This window comes from Macrobrachium rosenbergii, chromosome 55 (assembly GCF_040412425.1).
Source record: "Macrobrachium rosenbergii isolate ZJJX-2024 chromosome 55, ASM4041242v1, whole genome shotgun sequence".
Taxonomy (NCBI): Eukaryota; Metazoa; Arthropoda; class Malacostraca; order Decapoda; family Palaemonidae; genus Macrobrachium; species Macrobrachium rosenbergii.
The window spans coordinates 58,839,312-58,864,729 of record NC_089795.1 but is presented as its reverse complement, the minus strand read 5'-3'; the positions used below and the strand labels follow the sequence as shown (position 1 = coordinate 58,864,729).

Below are 25,418 nucleotides of genomic sequence, written 5' to 3'. Positions count from 1 at the left end.
TTCTCACCTTACTGTAGTGTGGATAGACGATCGGGTGTCACTTGGTTGTATACAATATTCAGCCTTCCCTTCACTCGTGTGGAATTTTTGACATCACCTGTAGAAATATCTATTTGTGGTAGCAGGTGGGCGAGGTCGATATGGTAGTTTCTGTTGAGGGAAGTTCTTGTGGTACCTGTAACTGTTTGTTGTATTTAATATGGCACGATACTAAATGTTCATTGTGAATTAAATAAATATATTTTCACTTGGGTATCTTATATAAAATCATAAAATCAGTAAAAGTATGTTCCAGTGCCAGTGCACTTGCACTTGGCAAGAACCTACACTGTCACCAGGCTTCCAGCTGCTACCCTATTGGAAATGTTCGTCCGTATGTCTATTTCTTGGGCTTTGGTAGTTCTGTTTCCGAGTTTACAAGAGTATTTTTGTTCTTACATTGAAACGCACATTGTATGTAGTTTTACTTCGAGTGCTTCAGCTGCTATACGGTCTTGGTCCATCTTTGGGAGAAGCTTTCTGAGTAAATGGTATTTTTGGTAACAGTTGCGTACTGTGGAGTTCATTGCAGAAAATGTGAAAACGAGCATCATAATTTCTGCGAATGAAAAAATTTTTCTTTTTGGAAGTTAGTGTGAGTTTTAGAATGTTCGGTATTTAAATTTTAAGAAAATATATTACCAAGTCGGATTCTATTAAACTTTATTAATTAGGTCACCTAGACTTGCAGTACAATTAGGAAATAAGAAATGCTTTTATTATCCGGATGATTCACAGATGATTTATGGCTTCAGTATCTTTTAACGTCAGTAAGGTAGTTTCAAAAGAAGTGGATGAAATCCTTTGACTTAAGGAAAAGGCAAACATTTTCAAACTGCCTTTTGGCTACATTTAAACTTTTTGTATGTTAATTAAGAATAACCTAAATATTTCTTTGAGAATGTCGTTAACTAATATAGATAAATGCTAAGCTGTACTTTAGATGCTATATTATTTCCACCGGAATATATTTCGACATGCCGATTTACCGTATCATCAAGCACAATGGTAAAGGTTTGCTATAAGTATATTCTACAGTTAGGATATTTAATCGCTGAATAAGGGTTTTGTTCGTAAGGGAAACGAGACCAGTAATCGTTTTGATAATCCTACACATTTTTTTTTAATATTTAATTGATTCGTGAAAGCTAAAGTTTAATTACTCCTTTATCAGCAACACGTCATTACAGGTAAAAACTGCATTTCCTGTACAGCCTCTGCAAATAAGTACATACGCAGATTTATACAGATGCACCAGTATGCGCATTTTCTACACAAAACGCTGGTCCCTTAAGTAACTCATGGGCTTACTAACAGTCCAAAGGTAACGGTCTTCTAAAAACTTCGTTTTGTGACTAGTTGGACGGAATTAGTTAGTAGGAATGTGCCTTAGCCCAAGAATTAAAAAAATAGAGTTAATATGAAAGTGTCCTTGTGTTATATAGGAAAGAGCACAATTCTTTTAGTGTCTGTGTGATTTATTGCTTGGATTTTCAAATAATTTTTTCCTGCTATGATGTAGTATGTTTTTTTAGGTGGGAATTTCATTTAACTTTTATTTTTCATTTGTTTTTCTTACATTTGTTTTTTTTTTTTTTGCTGAACTTTATTCCCATAAGGCCTCATATATATACACGAGATTTTAGCACATCATCTTAAAAAAAATTATTATTGCCGTGTTCAATATTGTACTCGTGTACGTGAAGAGACATTTAAGATTATGAGCGATATAAAAAGAACGATTTTATTTTGTGAAAAATGTACATAGTCACACACCTCATTTTTCTTCACCAACTTAGAGTTACATATAGCATAACTAGACGACCAAAAGAAGATCTTAAGATTAGACAACCTGCTTTTTCTCATAGGATATCGTGGGATTTTAGTTGAGCCAATAACTTGAGTTATTCAATATACTTATTCATAATTACTAAGTATATCAAGTCTTGAAAAAATAGACGAGTTTCTGCCGATAATATTTCTTTACCCTATATATATCTGCCCTTTTGAGCTTAACTAGGAAGGCAATTATTTCCACGAATAGAGGCTTGTTTCCATTTTGGGTTCTCGAGTCTTCGTCTTTCCCCTTTAAAAATTGTCTTTCCAGTGTATTTATTACATCATAAATTTAATCAAATATGTAGTCTCATTTTCACTTTTGCCTACATTATATTCTAAAAATCGATGTCCACTTGTTTGTTCAATTAACTATGGTTAAAGTCTTTCGAAATGTTTTACGAACACGGAAAAGTATATAGATATTTCGTAGACAGTGTTCTTGAGTCTGAAGAAATTGGGCTATTCTTAACAACTTGAAACTGATGTATTAGTTTTCTCAGACAGTTTGTTAGTCTGTACTTAGCTAATTTCAAGTTAGTAATTTTGCGCAAAGACCTCGTTGGATTGAATTTATTAATATAAAACGTCGTGTTAGATGTTCTCAAAATGCTGAATTTTTTCCCCGCTGTCAGAAACATTTAGAATTTGTTTCACACAGTCCAGTGTATTTGTCGTAGGTGGCAGTTTTAATCAATAAGACTCATCTTGACGTTTCTGGTTTATTAACAAAAATACCAACAGGGGTGCTCGTTGATACAAAATCTCTCCGCGAATCCCCTCACCCAACTCTCACTCAAGCTATTGCACACAAACTCCACGCACACAGGGTAACCCGTGAGAGTTTTCCAAACTATCACATAAGATCAGTTTAACAACATAGTTTATACTAAAGATGATACAGAGGTCACTGGAACATGATTATAAAATTTTTTTTTAATCATCTAAGTATTTTTCAATATAACAAAATGGTATGCGACAACATAATTTACGTTATGTGTTCTCATACGTTCTTTCTTGTCACGAGGACAGACATGTAACACTTTTACAGTCAGTAACTATGGGAGCAAAGGTGACGTTGTCGAATCAGAGGTCTTTGACCAACGGGTGACTGATTACCTTTCACTACCTTTACAGAAAAACGCCACACGTCCAGACTTTGTCATCAGTATTTTTTCAACTTTGTAAAACAAAGCCTATCATGTTATACAATCCGTATAATTATGTATGTCCACAGAAAAATTATTGATATGCCTCAACATTACTTTACTACATATTTAGAAAAAAAATGGCAGTTTCATAAATCTGGTACTGATGAAATATTTTTTCTTATTTTTTCGTCACTCAGTTATTATATTGAACAACCTTTGTTTTTTATTTTGCCCGAATAGTTTGACGATGTAGCTGATACTCCCCCAAGGATGCTATTACTCATAGAAACAAGGTATATATCAAGAAACAGGCTAAAAATCATCGATAAATGTCCCAGAAATTTTGTCAGTGAATGCATAATCGGCTTAATCAAACATTGCTGTATTCCTTGTGAAAAGTTACCTTTCATTAGGGAAATTAAATCGTTGTTTGCAACAGCTAGGTGTCTAATGCATTGAATTATACACTCTCAGTAGGAGTAGTATATTTCATAATTTGATGGTGTAAATAACGCACAGCTAATTCATACATGTTAAAAAAGACCCCAAGACCAAGTAAAAGTGAAAAGACTTTATTTCTTAAGAACTTAATGTATTTATTTTTAAAGTCTTCTGATTTTTTAAAGTTGTTCCATAAAAGAGTGACATCACAGTGTAAGGAGGTAAACCGTTTATGGAAACTAACGAATTTACCGAATGCTCAAAAAAAAAAAAAAAAAAAAAACTGCCGTATCCCTCATGGATCCCATTAACTAAAACAAAATAAAACGAGTTTCAAAAGCGGAAGGAGAAGTGTTCATAAATCCTAGATAAGATGATTTGGCACATGTGAATTTTGAGAGTTACATCGCCATGCACGCATGACTGTTTTTATTTCATTGCTTTCGAGTTTTCGTGCATTTAGAAACTGTATGGGTTAAATGTAAGTATTTGCCTGATAGGTGACAAATTTAAAAACCGTATTTCCCCGTAAAATGTCCTTTATATATAAACGAACTGGTCATTGGAACATGCAAACACACACACCAACAAACTTACTAAAATATATATAAGATTGAGCTTCCTTATATTCTTCATCAAAAATAGAGTACAAGGAAATATTTTAGTGCCAAAACTAATGAGACACTTGTAAGTAATTTCCGTACAGAATGCAAAATACACTGCCTTCACGCGTTTAGGGGTTTAATGGAAAGTTGCTTGACAACAGAGTGGAAAGTGGATCTCTGCGAGAAATTTTCTTTTACAGGAAAAACTGTAAAAATTATGACCTATTGACTTAAATGGCCCTTGCATTAAAGTTAGCTAATCTACCATCGTATCCATTAGAAAGCTTAATGGATGGATTACTTTCATCTTTTACGTCAAAGTTACTAAAAACAGAACAATTTAAATTTTTCGAGAAGCCTTCACTTACAGTAATAAGTGACTGAGTTTGGATTGAATAAATACATTCGATGGGCTGTTGTACAATTTTGAGCTTCGTCGTCGCTAATCACAAGAGACAGTATCATCGCCGATCAGCGAACATTCAAAACATGAAAACGAAAACACCCTGGTACCTATGCCGTTATGAGGAAGAATTTTGGCAGTTCTGAAACATATATATGTATATATATATATACATTATATGTATATATATAGATATATATGTATGTGTGTGTTTGTGTGCGTGTGTTTTACAATTACCAAAATTCTTCCTCATAAGGCATAGGTACTAGGCATTTTCTTTTTGTTTTCATGTCATATATATATATATATATATATATATATATATATATATATATATATATATATATATATATATATATATATATTATGAAATAGTGTTGCTCGCTAGAGAATAATCAGTAATTAATTTTATGTACATGTCTATTTTCTTTCAACAGTGCATCTCCATGTGGCCACAAGACACAGACTTGACCTCTCTCTATATCCCAACCTTATCATTATTCCTCTGCATCGGTCAATGTTTCATTTATGGACTCATTTATTGTAGTCATTTTTTATACTGATGTCATGATGTTATTATGTTATCGTCATAATCAGCTTCTGTTATTAAACGTTTTGTAGTTTTTTGTCTTCTTTATTTATTTGTTTGTTCTCAATAGATAATGCAGGCTATATCCATTATAACTCAGTAGCCAACGTAGTAGCAGTATAGTGAAATTAAATTTTCCTTGAAGTGTCTTTTAAGTCTCATAGACATAACCCATCCCTTGAGATAAACTTGAATCTTATTGAATTTAAACTGAAAGCATTAATAGGTGGCGAAGGAGATCAGTGTGCATGGTGTTATTGTCGGTAATGGTTCTCGGTTCCAACATTGTCTCTGTTTTCGAAGTCATACTAGCTTACCTTAACGGTGGCCATTATCCATTGATGAGTGTTCCTGTTAGATAATTCGGATGTCGTTTTGTTATCACCGAAGAATGATTTTCAGATATTGGAAGATCACATTTCATTTGCACAATTTAGAAAATACGTCAGTGACGAACAAATGTAGGATGTTGCTGATTGTTACTGAGATGTCTATAAAATTTCCTGTGTGTGTTTTGCATCAGAACGTAGAGCGATTTTTCCCCGTCTATCAACACAGTATTTTTCTATGCATGATTGCTTTCATGTTTTCAGGTGATGAGTTCCGTTTGATGTAATCACTTCATATTTCTTAACAGTTTTCACTTGTATGTTAATATTCCTTACTTGTAATTTGATATGTGCTGAAGAGTGGAGCACTAACATAGCTTTATCTTTTTCGTAACTTGTCTGTCATATGTGTATTTCATGTGTGTTGCAATCTGTATTTTACTTCAGATGTGTTGTTCCTGTGTATTTCTTCCTTCGTATGCATGTCTTTCCTAGTGAATTGTTTATTGCTCTGTATTTTTTCTTCCTTTTTCCAGATTTTGCTCATCACATCAGCAAGGTTACTAAATATATATATTTTAGCCTTATTCGACACGATAAAAGCCTTTGGAACTAGCAAAAGTTATATGATATATTCAGAGCTATAAATATTTAGTCGGCAACATAATGTATTAACGTTTATGGTTATTTTCATGAGTCTCCATAAGCTATTATTGTCAGGAAATATTCATTAACACCAAGATCTCGCAGATGTGTCTGTTAACACTTTAGTGCTCTTTACATTCTCTTCGGATAGGAAAATTTCATCATCGCACCCTACAAATCTTTGGTTTTTCATTTTCCCTTACATGAATATTGGCGTTTTCTCTCCTTGACCCTATATTTCTTACGGCCTATATAATGCATTAAGCGGCTATAATCACGAGTAGGGTTTTCCAGTCAGTGGCATTGCAGCCCTATCTGTTTCAGGCAAAGCGGAGGACGTTATCCTTTCAAATAAGATTCCTGCAATAGGTTCTTCATAGAGACTCGCGAGCTGCGAAGTCTGTAGGACAAATAACTGTTATTTGAGTAAACAATTTCTGTGTAGAGTATAATAATGGGCATAATAATAATGTTACAGGATTGCGTTATTGATAATTTCCGACAAATAAAAAAAATGTAAAGACGATAAATAGAGCCAAAGGTTAATCGCTGCATAATTTTCTCCCGTGCGGATAGGTGGAATGACAAAATAGTAAAAGAATATATTTATGTAATAGTTGCTGGATTATAATGAAAGTTCCGTGATTGGTAGCTGTTCACGAAAAATAATTATTTTTTTCATCACTCGTGAAGTGATTTAATTAACCAAGCTGGAACAGTGTCTCAGGTTTGTTTAATTGCATCGACTATAAGTTTCCGATTACATACCTTAAGAATATGTGAACGGCATTCTTTCGTTGCTAAATACTATTGAAAGCTCCCTCTCGTTAAATGACCAGAGGATCTGTCTTTTTCGTCAATTCTTCCCATTTTCTTCCTTTTATGCAAAGTAAAGCTTTCTCACTTCTTAATGAGTCCATTCATTTCTGTAATCTTTTCTGAGTACTGTTCACAATACTTCTTGATTCTACTCGTCCTTTTTTTAGTCGATGTAATTTCTTGATTTACCATTAATCTTTTTGTCGATGGGACAGCAATTCTGAAATAAATATTATACTGTTGAAAGTTTCGGTTCCAATCCCCTTTTCAGTACAATCTCTTGTTTGTTAATATCTTGCTCCAATATAACTGTGCGTTCTTCAGGCTCTCATTATCTTTGCTGGATTTATAAAAAAGAAAATCCTTAAAACCCTTGTAATCCAAGAGAGAGACAACCAGGTCTCCGCACAGGGCGGGGAATTATACGAAAGGCCTGAGTGGCAGTTTGGCAGAGAACAAGAGGCGAAGACTTTTCATGAAAACTCCAGCGAATTTTCCTCAGAAGCAGGTCCTCCCGCTGGTCATGTTGCTGCTTGGTTGGAAATTTGATCGAGTAAACGACTACTGAGATTTTAGTGAATTAGATTCCTTTGAGTTAATATCTGAAATATTGTTTTGAGGTGTCTCAAAGATTGAACATGGGGAGAGCTTAAACACAATCCTGTAGAGTCTTGGTTCCCAAAAAATTATTTTCATATTCAGCAAATTTATATCCAATAAAAGATATTCAAAGGACTTTTTACTAAAAGTAAAAAGCAAATCTTCGCTTCTTTTGAATGTTTATTTGAAGCCAAAGCTTTATTTCACCTTATTTCCAGCACTGGCCGTTTAAGAGTAAACGGTACCAAAGCACTGTAAAACAATTATGGCGTAGAAAAAACATGAACTGGTTCTTTCATCATTATGCTGTCACTAAAATTCGTTCCCTTCCTAAAAATTAAAATATTTTATGTGATACTGTATAGGATATTAATATATTAAATACATCAAATAGCTGAAGTAAAACCATATCAATATAAATCATGAAAAGCATAATGCTATTGTTATGAAGAATATTGTGGAATAGGATCACGATTACTTGAATTGCAATAAACCTTAGTTGCAGTTATATTCAGTGTTTCGTTTAGAAAACTGTTTCCTCATATATATAACAAAATTCTCACCGATTCACTAGTCGCGAAATCTACTTCAGGGATAGATGAAATCAACTGGACTGCAGGGTCATGTTTTATGTCACCTGCCAGAGTGGCTACTATTGCATATGTCAGTTAAAATCTCATATGTTGTTCGTTCCCTTGTAACTACGGGCTACTCAGGGAGCAAGAATCCTTGCCGGCTGAGGGTCGGTCTAATCTAAATCAGCAATAATGACCTCTTGTAAAACACAGAATGCTATCTTCATAAAAGTGAACAGCCATTAGGAAATCAGCAGCAATAAGATGAGAGGGCCCCCGAGTTGATACCAGGAAGAACGAATTCCAGACTCAGAGATGTCAGGACTAAGATTGAGTCACCAAGAAACATCCGGGAGCGCATTCTTATTACCCCTAGCAAATTTTGGATATGTACCGAAAAAGGGAACAATAAGAGCAAACGAACTAGCGTTTCATGGACATCTAACAGCAGTGGAAATTAGGTGTAACTCCTTGACTAGGACCTCATTTCAGTTTATGAAATTCAAGTTGATATGCAAGGGAAACACATGAGTCCTGACTGACGCAAAATTCAGAACACGTGTAGAAAGTTGAATAAAATTATTTAAAGAAATCTCGATAAGTTGTCTCTTATCAGGTGTCCGATATATTTGGAAATAATTAAATTATTTAACTTTTCTGTTAAAATCAGGTATCTGATACATATGGGAAATATGTAAATGATTTAACTTCTGATAAAACATGTCCCATACTGACCATTGCATAGTACTAAACACCAACGTCATATCGTATGGACAAAGAGGTAATGAAATAAAGAAAACAATTTGCACAATTTTGTCGAAAAATTTCATGAAAAAAAATTTACACAGCAAAATCTTGACCAGATGCATTTTTAGACAAAGCCTCTGAAGATGGTTTTTATCATCTTGCAGTGCCTTTTCTTTGAGACAGGTTGAACCTATGTGTAATTCCACAGGGAAAGGTAAATACAGGGTTTAACCAACGACAAATAAGTAAAAAGAGTGATCCGTGTCCATAGATTTTCATTGAAGTTTCCGGTCACATCAATGCTTTCATCCTCTTAAGGATCAAAAACTTGCAGAAGTACGTCGAAGGTTTTGAATTTATATAATTACTTTGAAGGAAAATGTTTTCCTGTACAGAGAGTCAAAACCTTCACGGGTGCATCAAAGGTTTTCAGTTTACATAATTACTCTGAAGGAAAATGTTTTCCTGTACTAAGAGGGAAAATGTCTAGTCCTTTGTAAGTTCTCAACTTCTGTAATGAAGGGTCGGTATATCCCTTCCCTTGTTAAAATACCCACTTATGCCTCTAACTTCTCAACTCTTTCTACTGCGTCTTTCTCTCAGACTCCTAAACTCTTAATCTAGTCGTCCTCTCTTCCCAGCCCCACTGGTATTTGGTGCTCTAATGACCAATAGGATGTTTGTACCCTTGAATGCAAGAAAGATGTCTGGGACAGATGATATTCAAGTGCGCTGTAATTTTTTCTTTACTTTTTTTTTTTGTCAAACCTTTCACCTACGAGGCACGAATAGTTTCATCTTGACTCCAAGGAAAGGGCACACCTTAATCCATCAAACTACCGTCGTGTTGATTAATTTTCAGATCACTAAAATGGTTTCTGCAAGGCTATATCCACTGGTGACCAGCTCGTGCCTTGTTTTTTTTTCTGGACTTTATAACATTTGTTGCAGTTGCTCTTATAAATTCTAAGGTTGGGTTAGAAATATTCTTTTGACTCATGGCACTGAGAATTTTTTCTTATAAAGTTAAATGGTATGAATTTAAGGACTCTTTCTTGTACTCTATTAGTCTTTCTAATAATAAATTTTTTGACGTGATAGTAGCGGTGAGCTATGCGAAGTTGAAAGTAATTTAGAGCTGTGTTTATAAAGGCGTAGCCGAAAAATGAAAGACATTACCAAGCTCATTTTCTCTTGTATTTTTGTTAGTCCATTCTCAGAATGTGATGGTCTTGATATTATGTTTCTTTAGATAAGGCTCTGAAATATTTTGTTTTATGGTAGTGGTGAAAATTACAGCAGTAGGCTTTCGTACTGGTGTTACTCGAAATTCTCGCAAAATTAAAAGTTGATAGTTCTTACAACGAAATTAGCAACCTGGAAATGTAGATACTGTTGAAGTAGGGAAATGAAGCACATTATGCTCTCATAAATGTCAAGATTGACACATGCAAAAACATTGGGAAGTTTGGCTGACAGACTGAAAGAGAATCTTTGTACTGCATCTGCAGAAAATTGCGTTCCTATTAAAGAAAAGGATTTGGCAGTAGCAGGAAAACGAATAATTGCGTGTTAGGTAACAGGTCATTACAGACTTAACGTTGGAATGTAAATTTTATAATGCTGAGAGTGTTTCTTTGAGACTGAATAATCTGAGACACCCTCTACAAATTTTGCCTAGCATATTATCAAATTCTGCTTGTTTAGCGTACTTCATGGTATTTACGGTAATAAATCGATAATGATTTCGTGGTGTATGCAAGGGTGAAAACAGTGTATTCGAGTTTTGATAAAGTGCAAATTTAATTTCCCATTTCTCCCAAACCTCAAGTCAAACTAACATGTTGACTTGTCCTCGAAAATGATATTAAGAAATTGTTAAATCGGTTGACGGAAATTTAATTTATGCTGAGATTTTCTTAGCCATTTTATGTTTTCCTTTAAGCTACTTGCATCTCTCTACACAAGCGAAACGAGACAATATATTTTTGAAGGATATTTTCCTTTTTCATCACATGCGCAAGTCTCAGAGATACTTGCAGTGGATTTCTGTTAGCTATCATGTTGAAATGGCATTCCTACATATTGAGCTCGTTAGGAAGTGAAAAGCTGACATTACTGAACGTAATTAGAGGGGTAAATAGGAAATGCGTTAAGGTTTGATATTTGTCTATATGTATGTGAATACTTTAAGTCCAGCATTTCTTGGTGGTGCTTTCCTCTTGTGGCTTCCATGTCAGTCAATTGGCACTAAGTAAACCTTTGTCATGTGTAGCGTATATTGATTTCAGGCGTTTAATGCTTTCAAATGTCTTGCATTTCTTACTTTTACCTGTTTGCTTTTTGCTGTAATTTATTGGTAAATTTGCCTGTCGTCATCTGAAATATCCTAACGTTTTTCTATTGTGAACGTTGTATTTTTATGATCAGATTTTTTCTGTCACCGATTATTTCTGGATTTTAATCACAAGTATTTTTGTTAATTTCTATTATGTGTGATCTTAGAGTAGAATGAATATCATTACATACATCAGTATTAAATTTGCATGCCTCATTGATAAGCTAAAGCAGTGTATTTAACCTTTCTTTTATCAAAATTTTCAGCTTAATAAGAGCATAAGATTCAGTTTAGTTAAATTATTTATTTACATAATAAGTGCATAAGATTCAGTTTAGTTAAATTATTTATTCACATCATATAAACATTACTTTCCTCTTTCAAAATGCTTTCAGTCATTTATTTTTATGTGGCTTTTATTATCATAATTATTTTCTTATTTCAAGTCCCGCATAAACTTGCTGCAAAACCGTATAGCTAATGGTAGCATTGTAAAAAGATTTATTTGTCTTTTAACCATCTGCGTTTGTTACAGGTGGAGCAAGCTTATAAGCAGTATATCAAAGACACAGTCAAGCTCTTCGATGCGAGTGGACCAGATGCTTTAGATTTTGCCAATCATCTGTTTCACTACGAGAGTCGAATTGCCGAAATCACTCCTCCTGAGTCTGTCATGAATGATCCTCTGCAGTCCAACAACCTTATCTCTATAGGCGAACTGTCACAGATTGCCATGACGGTAAGTGCCGTTCAGTTCTTTCCTTTCGAATAGCTAATAAACTCTTTCCCAGGCATTCGACAGAACAAGACGTCCTGTGGTGTCCTGCCTCGCTTCCTCTCGGAGAGAGAGAGAAGGGTATTTATGGAATGGCTTCAAATAATGCCAAGGGTGTGAGAGATAGACAGAATAATGATTGCAAAGCTATTGTACTCTCTGATCTGATATTGTCAAGTAGTGACATAAGTGAAGGCTTTGAAGTTATGAGTAAGCAGAAAAGGAAAAAGAGCCGGAAACCTCGGGTGCGTGGATGGAAACAGCACAAATGTGGTAAGTGCTGGCGCTAGCATTGTTAAATGTAGGCTATGCTCCGAGTAAAAAGATACTGGCTAATAATGGTAACATTATGGAGTGTGATAGTTCTGATGCAGAAAGTCAGCTTAATTTTGGCGCAGAGGACGATGGAAGGAAAGTTCTGTATTTCCCCAATAGCCTTGACATGGATCATAATCGTAAGTTGCAGTTGTCAGTGAGGGTATATTAGGAACACCCAGAATTTGGAGTTCTATTTAACATTACTGTTAAAGGTATAAGGTTGCCAGACTCACCACTGGATTTGAAGATATTTGTTTGGAGTATCCTAAGCACCAGGGAAAGTCAACTAAGGTTATAGTCTTTGATTTTCCGGTTTGCATGCATGAAGAGGTACTTCTGGCTGACAAGCGGTTTTTTTTTGGGAATAAACGGCAAAAGCCAAAGCAAGGTGGCGAGATTATTTCAAAGCCACAGGTGATTGCCATTTATCAGAGATAAAATTCCAGAGAGAGTGTCCGTCCCATGCTTTAGTTATAGGAGGGTTGCATTGAACAATGAGCCACCTGTTTTATGCTTTAAATGTAGCAAGGGGGGTCACAGGGCATTTAAAGTGTCAGAGTAACCATAGAATTAGGTATTGCAATGAATATCATGGCTCTTAAGTTATGCATACATAAAATCAAGGAAAAATTTGAAATTAATCTGAAATGCTGCAATTTTGGGGGAGACCACTTTGCAAGTTCATGGCTGTGCAAAGAAAAATGTCATGTTGTGAAAGGAAATACGGTAAGTGTAATGGAACATTCTCTGGTCACTAAACAATCTTTCTTTCGGGAGAAAGAGAGTTTTTAGACAAAATGGCTTACCAGAAATTAATGGCCAAAGTGTTTGTTCTAATTTGGAGAATAATGATGCATTAGCAGCTCTGCGCATGGAAAAAAGTTAACTAAAAAAACTAGTTATATCTATGCAAGTTCAAATTAATTAACTCCAAAACAAAAAGCTGTGTTAACGAAAAGCATGTCGCTCCTCGAAGTGGCGTTGAAGACGTTGTAACCGCTTATTCTGTGCTTGAGATGAATGTTGAAGCTGGAATGTATTCGGCAAGTGAAAACAAATATTTACATAGAAGTGCTGAAAATGCTTAAACTGATGTTTTAGTTAGTAATACTATTACTCGAAATATGTCTACTTTATTGGATGCTTTACTGAAATATATGGAACAACCTGATGACGCTCTTCTTAAAAATATTGTATTGTTTGTTAGAGATTTTAGGGAAATCTAAGTAACAATGGCCCCACCTTAACTAAAATGTGTATCATGTAATGTGAACAGTTTACAGAAAAGGTCTGCTGATGTTCACTCTGTTTTATCCCGCGATATAGATGTAATAACTTTGCAAGAGGTAGGAATTAATAGCTTAGGTTTTCATTTGCCTGGATATCAAAGAGATTTAAAGAATAAAATCTCTAGGTGGTGTATGGAATGAGGTTAACAGGATAAGAGTGGTTAAACCAAAAAATGTTGTTCATCCGGACCCTCAAGGTAAGGCTGATGAATTAATGGAAAAGTGGTCTAATACTTTTAGTTTTAACAGCCTTCCTGTAAACACCCAGGCATTTGAAGAACAGGTCACCAAAAAGGCAGCTTTTGGTGGAAATGCAAGCAGGAGTAAGAGATGAGACTTGTCTATCCTTTACTAAAAACTATTTGTTGTGTGCTATCAAGCGAGGAAAGTCTACTGCCCAGGTTTGGATGGATTAACACATAATTAATTGTTTGATTGCAGTGGATGATAGTCCACTATTGGATTTAATTAATTTGTCGTATGGAAAGGCAGGTTTCCTATAAAATGGAAGATAGCTTTAATGATTCCAGTTTCTAAAAGTAATGGAGAGTATCGGCCTATCTCTCTGACATCGTGTTTTTGCAAATCAATGGAAAGACTTATTTTAAATAGGTTACTTTATGTTACTGGAGAACAGCTACCTGATAATTTGTTTGGTTTTAGGAAAAATAAGAGTACAACGGATTGTGTTATTAAAGTGCTAAGCAATAGCAGGGCCAGAAGTAGGGCTTTTGTAGACCTAGAGGCTGCCTTTGATAGGGCAAATGGTGAGGTAATCCTAGAAGAACTGGCAAATAAAGGAGTGAAAGGTTTATTGTTAAAGTGGATACAGAGCTTTCTAACTGGAAGGAAAGCCAAAGTGTGGTTCCAGGGTCATGAATCTAAGATGTTATTGGAGTTGGGTACACCACAAAGTGGGGTATTAAGCCCTTTTTTTTATTTAATGTACTGATGGACAAAATTGCAAGCCACACATTTCGAAGAGGTACTAATATTGTAATTTATGCTGATGACATTCTTATACGTACAAAGTGATTCTTATGCTTCTTTGTTGTTAACAATGGTGGAGCTGCAAAACTTGTTTGCTCATGGGTTTGGTTATAAATGAAAATAAGAGCAAAATACAGACTTGTAGACAGACAGATAATTCATTTTTATTTAATGGGAAGGTATTAGAGATAGTCGACAGTTATAACTATCTCGGAATGTTTGCAAGTTTAAAAAGACCATGTTCGAGATAAACTACGTTAGAAATCTTTGTCTGGCTAGACTCAAGTACTTGCAAACACAGGTAATGGATCAGACATTCTGGTTTTAAGGATGTTTATATGAGTACATTGCGCTAAGTTATCGATTATGTAGTGCCTGTAATTGGTTAGTTATTCGGAAAAGGAACTAAAGAAATTAGAGGTTATCCAAAACAAAGCCATGCGTGTCATATTGGGATGTACAATGAGCACCAGGATAGATTTAATGAGAATGGAATTAAATTTACCTAGTGTAGCTAACCGTAATCGACAAATTGTTTCTGTTGCTGTTGTTCGAGTGATAAGAAGAGGGGAAAGAAGTATGGGAATGATAATTGTCAAGTTATCAGGAAGGTTTAATTCTCCAATTCGAGCTAACAGCTATTCACGGAAAGTGTATAACATTATGTTCAAGTTGTTATGTTGTGAAGTCCTGTGTTCAGTTGCCAAAGGTAAGGCCTTTCAAGCCATGGTCATGTAAATATTTGGAGATGTATAAAGAGGTTGGATTACAAAAAGCGTGAGTGTCATCCAAATGAGTTCCAACAGGTGTTCTTATCGTTGTTATGTAATTAACCAAGATGTAATGTTTTTCATATAAACTGTGATGGGTCTGTTAATGGAGTAAAGGCTGGATGAGGAGTTGTCATACGAGAATTTGGTGATGATACATTTACTGAAGAGATGATTTCTAAACGAATACAGGATAATAGCTCTACTACAACAGCCGAGTTACATGCGTTCACGAAGGACTAAAAATTGTCGAGGGTAAAAAGCGAGATGTGTATATTTTTGTGGATTCCCAGGATGCTTTGCTTGCATTGAATTGTAAGAACCCATCTAATGCTGATTTGGTATACCAATGTAAGGCTTTGATATGTGAGATAGAGCGAAGTGGTTTTTTTGTTAAATTTTACTGGATACCTTCTCCTATAGGTATATATTTAAATGAAGTTACTGACAAATTAGCAAAAGATGCAACATGTAAAACCTCTGTTGATATTGTTGGTGTTGTAAGTTTTCGCCAAATAAAGAGAGGTATGAGACATCGGAGAGGCTGCATGGGAGACTGATAATGCAGAAAGGCTTTTAGCAGGCGGCAGTAATAGCACTAGACATTATTTGTATGTATCTGCAAATACAATACTACATATGGTAAAGCTCTTTCTAAAATTGACATTTATAATGAGGTTAAGGTTAGGGTACAAGTATTCATGGGAGTATGTTGATGGTAATTATTTTTCATGTAAATTATGTAACGGCCCAAACTGTCATACATTGTCATTATGTATTATATTGTACTGAACTTCCAGAATTTAGGGATAAGTGTCGATACAGTTCCAGAGCAGGTGTGTTATTTGCATAACAGTAATATGGTTCCAAGAATTATGAGGAAGTTTCCCAGTTTCAGCTGGAAGAAGTAATTTTGGAACGTGAAAGATGTATTGTTAAAATGTTTTGGAGGGTGTACCAGCAAGCTGATACACCCCATTTGATGTATATGTAATATATGTCAATATATCTTTTGAATTTGAATCTATCTAATATGTCCAGGGCATTACCTGCATGGAATGCTTCATTTTTAGTTGTTGTAAATGTAATTTTGTTTGCGTTCTGACACACACACACACACACACACACACACACACACACACACACACACACACACACACACACACACATATACATATATATATATATATATATATATATATATATATATATATATATATATATATATATGTGTGTGTGTGTGTGTGTGTGTGTGTGTATATATATATAATCACTTTAACAGGTGGCTGGTTTATCACACATCACACAGGTGGAAAACGAGAGACTGGATGTAGGTCCTAACCGGTTTGTTTTATTTCCAAACCACTAACGAAGGACTGGCAAGGAAATAAAGCTGAAACCGGTCAGAACCTACAGTCTCTCATATTTTCACCTTTGGTGATGTGTGAGATTATATACATATATACTTATATATATATATATATATATATATATATATATATATATATATATATATATATATATATATATATGTATGTATGTATGTATGTATATATGTATTTACTTTAACTGTGTTTGTCAGTGAAAATGGAGAACAAGTTTCAGCTTTCAAATATTTGTATTCCACGAGCCCATAGCTAGTAGCACACAGCATTACCAACACACCACATCCACACCAGGATAATTTATTTTCCCACCTGGAACTCATTGCCATCTATGCGTCTATCCTCGCACGCCAGTATATCTGAATGTTTAAAGGAAACCACAACTTTCAGCCCTTTTGCCGTAGTGTGGTCGGTAATGCTGTGTGCTTGTAGTTCAGAGCATCTTGGATGAGAGTTCACGCCCACTTTTTCATCCAGGTATTATATCAGAATGTTTCTCTGTGATTTACATTAAAATTTTAGCTTAAGCAGAGCATGCCAGATATTGCTGGAGCACAAACATTAAATAGTTTTCTGGGTTTGTAAGTTCATCTCTATGTTCAAACAGTCCTACTGTCATTAAGAAGTAAAGGAAGTAAATCTTAAAAAAAAAAAAGCTTCAGCTCTGAATAATAATGGTGGCGATGTATATACATGCATTAATTATATATATGTTTATATATAGTATATATTATATGCGTACATGAAATTGGTACTACAGTAATCTCCTATTTGCAGATTCCCTGGCTGGATTTACTTCGACATATATTTCCCAACAGCAAATTGGATCACAGATCGCACGTGCTTGTTGTCTCCAGAGAATACTTCAGTGATATCTCCAAAATCATTTCTTCGACTGATAGAAGGTAATGATGGCAGGTTATGTTTGCCCTCCCAAATAAGGATACTGTAGTATATCTTGGTGTGTTTTTTTATGAACTCTTATTTTTGGAAATATACTTTGTCCTAATAATGTGGACCCTTATGAATTTTATGAGTCCATTTGGTGTGAACTGACACAAGAATTGCACAAATATTTCACTGGGTAATCCAACTGAAATGACACGCAAAGCTAATTATACTTCTTACATGTAGAGATAAGCGTAATTATCTGCATATACTCTATGATTTTAGATATCTAATATTGCTTGCTGCCCTTGATCTTATGTCTCCTTGAACAGTTGTAATGTTCCTTTCGCATTATTATCCTTGGTAGTAAGATTTTCATGCTTATTTAAATCCAGTTAATTATTCCATCTGGGAAAATGAATTGTAAATTTAATCTTTTCGTGGCAGTACTAAGAAGATACAATGCATGCAGCAGAGGTCACCGAGTAATTACCAATCAAACAATTTTCTCTTGAAAGGATATTATCCAAACTGTAAAGCTGTAAAAATAAAAAAAATAATAAACTTCATATACCACTGCCCCTTGTACTGATAAACATTCGTATGCTTTTGCTTTAATATATATAAAAGAATATCAAGACATACTTCTGGACGTGAACATCCTGTTTTTACTGTTGACTGAGAAAGTCCTTGTGGATAAATGTTCAACAAATTTTATCCACTAGAGGTAAATGTTGCTTAAGAGAAATCTATCACTAATGCTGTCCGTTTTCCAGAGTTAACGTAAAATATTTGTCAAGTCATCTTAATGACATTCCGATTCTCTGTCTCCAACGAATTATAAATATTAGGGGATGATAATGATGTCTTTTGTATTTCGTTCATTTCCGAGTTTTTTTTATGTTTTCAGAATAAGAGTAATAATTTTTCTTTTCCGTGTCAATCGAATGATTAATTTAATCACATCGCATACAATCTGTTCATCAGGATTTATGCAATGTTTTATTTGGAAATCGTAGACGATTTATCACATTACTACTGAACGCAACTGCTTCTTGGCTTCTTGAGTCTCATTGTGACCCATTGTGTGTCACACAAAACTCACATTACCTGTTGTAAGAACCTCATTATTGGTTTTTAGGATGACATAGCAAGTCTGCCTCCACTAACCCCTTAGGCGGTCACGGAAGTTTATCAACTGCGTGTGATTTTCACAGACACAGAGCATATAACGCCAAAGGATAATGCTCTTGTGGTGCTATGTAGCTGTCACATGCAAGAAAATTAAATTGTGCCTTTGTCTAATAATGAAAATATCTTCAACGCCTTTGAGATTTGAGAAAGCTTAGGCTCCATACTTGGAAACGTTGAAATACTGTTACTCCCCTTTCCCCTGGCTATATGCTCAGTATATGGTCAAAGCAGCTTTCGACTTGGTCTGATTTAGGTTTTCCAGAGAGTGGGAGAGCGAGAATTAGCGTCCTTGTTGAATGTGGCGAGTATCACAGATTTTCCATTGGAATGTGCTTATTCTTAGATTTAATCATTATGACGTGAAATAGACTTCAAGTAGACTTCATAAAAAGTCTTTTTCAGTGGTGACTTCATAGATATACTGAGTCTGTCGCTACGTTAGTCAGCTCATTGTCAGCACTTCTCGCTGAAACAAAAGTAATGGACACGTCCTTGGATGAAGGGAACTTGTAGCATCAAGCATTCTTTTACTGTGCAGTGTAATGTAATAACTTCTTGATTCTAAAGGCAATTTTGAGATTCTACTTCACAGTTATTAAAAGTCATACATATTCATCTCCTTGATAAACTTTTTTTTCAATGCAACATTGAAGGGCTTTGGAAATAACTTAAAATATTTTACCTTCTTTACAGCCTACTGAATAGTTACATGGTGTTTAGCTTCGTGACTGCATACATGCCTTACTTATCAGAGGAAAACAAACGAGTTCTGGATCTCTTTCACCGAGAATTCACAGGTATGAGAATATTTTGGTATCTTCTTTTGATTTGAAGTAATGAAACAACAAATAATTTTGTTACAAAATTACTACCTATTTTCGCTACGGTAGGTTCTACAAACCGCATGGTAAGTTTTGTATAAATAAACTGAAATCTATAGTTACAACCTGACTCCGTAACATGTTATATTCTGTTGCTTTATTTTCTTCAGAACTTCTGTACTTGTATTTCATTAGGTAATAAGACACACGGGCTTGCTTTCCTAAAGAGAGAGTTTTGAAAAATATTAACTTTAGGCAGCTTTAAGATTCTTTTTTAATACTTGAAGTTATAGATGTCCGGTTGGTTATGAGCCTCTCACAAATAGATACTTTTTAGCAAAATTGGATTTAGAGTTACCTTGATAAAACAAATTTTGCTTGAATTATGATATCCAATAGCAATTGCAGTGCTCCCAATTCAACGAGTAATTATTTGGTTGCACTAAAGGAGAGAATTTAATATACATATATATATATATATATATATATATATATATATATATATATATATATATATATATATATATATATATGTATTACTGAAATATTGCAGTTCCTAATTTGTCAAGTATATATATATATATATATATATATATATATATATATATATATATATATATATATATATATATATATATATATATATATATATATATATATATATATATATATATATATATATTACTGAAATATTGCAAAGTTCCTAATTTGTCAAGAATTAAACTGCTTACGGATAATATTACGCAAAATTAAGAAACTAACGACCTCTTGCCGGTTAAAAGTCTCCCAGCTTAATATTTGTTATTAAGTACCGAGAAGACCTAGTAGTAGGTCCCCCGTTTTACTTTTATTGAAATTTATTTTTTACCTTTAAGGAGACAATTTGCACTTTTTAGTTTTTACATGCATTTTTATCTTTTGTGACATCTAACAGTAAGAGAGTCTGGTCTCACTCATATACCAGTTGATTTCTTTATTATATATTCTATTAATATGAAGATGTTAACATATTACAAGGCTAAGGCTAAAAATATATAAAATTTAATGATTATTCCTCTTGCTTCAAAATCCACTTAATTGCTGTTTTATTCTAAATTCACGAATTTTTCCTGTATAACATCCTCTCTGAAACTACCTTAAATTTCAGTTCTTACGAATTTGGTGTGGATTGTTAATATTAGGGTAGAATATAATAATCATAATATTTTTGTAGCTGAGATGTGTTCTCAAACGGAGCTAAGTAAAATCACAATGTGTAGCTGCAAAATCACATGACTCACATCAGAGCTCGAGAGCTACTTAGGCTAGACACCAAGAACCTAGGATTAATTATAAAATTCATTCTGAAACGCAGACTGAATACATGCCCAAATGCTTCATTTCCAAAATCCTACTGATTAACTGGAATGAACAGTGTGCTGATTCTGATCTGGCAGCGGGATGACAAAAATTACTCTCAAAATCAATTTTTTATAAATCATGGTGAAGTAGACGTCCCAAGGAATGGTAGATTCCACAGGAGGAGGGATTCAGAAAAATAAATGGCCCCGCTACAAACTAAGGATCAAAACCTTCACGCCCTCTGCTTCTGGCTCATCATTCTCAAAGGGCTTAGGATTATCAGCATCAATCTCAACCCCAGGATAATTCAGCAGTCGGAGGTGACGCTCAGCTTTGGTAGCAGGCTTTATGTGCCATGAAGGAGCTCTTAGGTTTTGTTGCGGATCGTGGGCAACGAGTAACTGATGCCCTGTCTTCAGTTTTCCCGTACAGGCCATAAATGAAGACTTGTTCAATAAGTGCTGCTCTATTGTTTTGGGTGGTCTTGTGCATGACATGGTAGTATACCTGTGTAAAAAATCACATTAAGTAGGCTAGAGCTTAGATGTTCCTGGTTACTAATTATTTTCTCGCATAACAACATTATACGTTGATAGAAATAAGATGCGAGTATCTGTATTGTTCAAGTTGCTGAAATGTGAACTTCTTTAGAGAAACTTTAGTGTGATGTCATCTACCTTCTTTATCTTCATGCTTGTTGATGCTCTACTTGTCACTGTTGCCTGGTGGTTGACAACACCCAAGATGTTCTCTTCATGTATTATCTCTGATACCAGTCGAACATTTTCATCTTGTTGCACCCAGTCCACTGCATCTCTTTCTGTCAACTTGTTCAAGACGTTGGTGACTTGGGCACTGCTAATCGTTACATTTTCATCTGTTATTTAGCATTTCTTTAATTCATTCTGATAATATAGATTACATACTTTTAGAAGTGTGTGCATATGTGACAGATATATACCTGAGCATTATTTGATCTGCAATGCCTCTCATTTCCAGGTCTTCAAGAACCAATGGAGCGATGGGAGTTTTGCATCCAAACTACAGCCAAGTTTTTTAATTTGGGTCTTGGCTCACTGTATGAGCGAAGCCCAAGTCGATCTCGGTCGCACAAGAAAAACGAACGAGTAGTAAGTATTGGAATACATTTCTTAACTTTAGATATTTTCATCGGTGCACCTTGTCACCCCCGAAGATCATCCATTTGACATTTCAATCACAATCCCTTTTCTAATCACACAAACTTGTGCCAAAGTCCCATAACTTCTCTAATCAGTCAGTCCGTATGAATATTAAATAGCATATTAAAATTTGGGAATTTATGAACCTTATCCCAGCAAAGATTTCAAGTTTATGGTTCCGATTTTCGAAGGTATGAAAATTATTTTCTTGCCAGTCAGTGATATAATCTGTGCGTATAAATTCATTCCTTTTTTCAGTCCTCCATAATAGCCAGCATGAAATAATTAGTAGACTGAATATTTGAATATATAGTTTTTTTGTGGAATTCACAACATTACGAACTGTAGTGATAATGAATGAAAAATTAGATCAAAGTAACTTTCTCTGTTACGCCTGTTATTTTCGTGGCTGGTATTCCTAGTTATGCGATAACTATTTTTCTATATATTTACAACATTATGGATTCAGAGGAAAATGCTCTGAAATCATTTAGAATATTACTGGCTTGGTTTCGAAATAAAGTAGCAATCTTAAAAAATGGTATGGGCACGGAAACATTATCCCATTATTATTGAGCCTGGACATTCGTAACTAAATACCTATTATCGTAGAAGCCTTCACTACTCCTGTTGTAATCTGTGTGTAAAGTAGCTATTAAGGGTATAATTAAAAACTCGGAACACTCTCCTGAGTCTTTTCTTATTTACAGATAAAAACATCCTCCCCACACTAATTGCTTTTGTGTTTTCTTTACAGTTAACGGAGATCTTCAATGAGATTCGTTACACTCTTGGGTCCAATCTAGCTTCCAGTCGATGGTACCCTGCGGAAGTCAAGGATCAGCTGTCAGCGAAGGTAAGCCTGAAGATAAATCTCTTATGTTCATCCGTAATTTTTCCTTTGCAATAAGAAACGCCGGGAAACTCGATAACCTGTTTGTTGTACTGAGTACACTCGGAAACCACGGTCTCCGACCCACCGAGGTCGTGCTCCGAGTTTATGAGTGGGACCTTTCTGGACGGCGCGGCGGGTAACGCCAACTATCACGGATTGGAACGCGCTAGAACACCTTTTGAACTCCTCCGGATTTTACTTTGGGTGTTTTTTTTTCTAATGATTTTGCTGCATATAATGCAAAGCAGTCATGGTATGATTATATAGGTAACACTGTGTTGAATTCTATAACCTGTATAATATCGAAACGAAGGAAAAGTGCCGAAACTGCCGGGTTGTTGTTAGGAGAGGGGTGGGGAGGGAAGGGTAAAATCTGTCCAGAAAGGCCCCGCTCATAAACTCGGAGTACGACCTAGGCGGGTCGGAGACTGTGGTTTCGGAGTGTACATATCAGCCTATATGGACTAATAATTCTAAGATTAGTAAACGACATGGGACTTAGGAATCTAAAACTACGACAACAATTAATATCATTCCTTTGTTAATTATTTACACGTTACTTTTTTTTTATATAAGCAAAGAAGGAACTACCGAAAGGTGAGCTACAAAATGATCGGTTAAGCAAGATTGAATGAAGCTATTTTTTGTAAGCGTTAATATTTTACAGTTACGAAAGAAGAAACGCGCAAGACTGCCGAACTAGCCCTCAGTGATTATGAACTAGGAAATCAAAAAACGCATAAACATATGTATGGTAACAACTGAGATGCAAAAGTGATCGAAATAATATTTCGTTTTGAAGATCAAAAACACCAAAAAACAGTGTCAAATGTTGCTCTTGTGGATCTTTTAATTTATGTTCAGTAGCAAAGAGTAATTACACACAATTCCAGTAAGCCTAGACTAATTATTTTTAAAGTTCACTGAAAGATATTGCCAAAAGTAATAATCAAAAATAATTTTGGAGAGATTATGTTCCAGTGGTTGAGTGTTTGGAATTTTTTCTTTTAGAAAACAATGATCAAAATAATAATTGGAAGGTACAGAAGTGCATATTAAAATCGAATGGTCTGGCCTGATCCATGTATGATAAGTGAACCTCTTGTTTAATTGCAAACTAACTAATGATGAATTAAACACTAGGGGGTGCTTAATATTAAAAGGATTTAACCCCATCGCTCTTTTCAAGAAGGATATTTTACTGGACATCACATTTTATGGATATTTATGAATTAAATGGGTAAATTATAGATTATTTAATGGAAAATTTGTAGTGAGGAAAAAAACCGTTTAAGATATATTATTGTAGGATAGTAAATTAGGGTACATACTTAAGAAAATGCTGCTTGTATAACTAATATTACGGGTGTAGAAAAATGAGAATTCACACTCGTCCTAGAAATGTTGCATTTTTTCCCTGATCACCATCATTCCATATTGTTTCTTCTAACTTCCTCGGGTTTTTCAGAGATTCGTATATCTAATTTTCTTAACAGTTCGACTGTATATTACCAAATCTTTTTGAGGAGACATTAGCTCTCATTAGAAATCCGATCATCATTTGTATTATGAAAATGCGAGAAAAGCTTATGTAAGTAGAACTTCATGGGAATATCTTTCTTTTTTTTTGGAGATCCGTGTACATTTTATTTATGGAAGAAGGAAGCAAGAAGTTTATCGTGGTATATTCTGGAGTCAAATTGCTCAGGCGAAGACAGAGAAGAAACGCCTACAAACCAAATTTAGGCTACTTGCTTAGATAACATTTCACAGTATCAAACCCTTTTCAGAATACTGTATAAAAAGTATCCTGGTATTAACCTTCATCTTCCAGTGCACTGACGGTATCTGGGTAACAAAAAATTTATTGATTATTGTTTCAATATGATATATTTAAGCCCAAAATTTTCTTTTTGGTCATTTCTTTGTATTATATGAAGAGTCATCCACAACTCGAGGATATGAAAATGAAATACAGTATAAACATTAACCTATTAGTAACTTATTCTAATGAATAACATTTACATAAAGTTGCATATTTTCACGTGAAATCATAATTCACGACTGTGTTTCATTTTCGTTTCAAATAGAGCCAACTTCTCTCTGTTTGTCTGAGCAGTAACTTCACATCACTATTTCTCTGGACATACCTTTGTGACAGGAACTGTTCTTTCGTAGGGGTTTGACAAAACTGTTTTGTAAGTTTATTAAGGAAGTTTAAAATACTTTAATTCTCCTTTTAGTTATGTCTTAGTCCCTGAAAAGAGATGATCGTGGTTCCCAACCGTTCCAGGCAATCTTCAGATTGATGGTTTGGTATAATGTTGGTGGAGCTGATGCTGGCTTTAGTTTCTCCTAACTTTCAGTTCTAAAAAAGCACTTGGCACAGTTCAGTCGATAGTAGGTAAATTGATATTGGGGTTATATTTAATGGTAGCTGTTGTTACTGCTGTT

At 34.7% G+C, this 25,418-nt stretch overlaps 1 protein-coding gene across 1 annotated transcript in view; it reads left to right on the top strand.

Moving 5' to 3' along the window:
- Positions 1–25,418, top strand: part of LOC136835299 (endothelin-converting enzyme 1-like) — a 186,718-nt gene that overhangs the window by 121,565 nt on the left and 39,735 nt on the right. Inside the window, exons 5-9 of the mRNA XM_067098615.1 lie at positions 11,653–11,856; positions 17,422–17,549; positions 19,420–19,523; positions 21,888–22,018; positions 22,827–22,925. Coding sequence (XP_066954716.1) covers positions 11,653–11,856; positions 17,422–17,549; positions 19,420–19,523; positions 21,888–22,018; positions 22,827–22,925 — 666 coding nt within the window. The remainder of the gene's footprint in view (positions 1–11,652; positions 11,857–17,421; positions 17,550–19,419; positions 19,524–21,887; positions 22,019–22,826; positions 22,926–25,418) is intronic.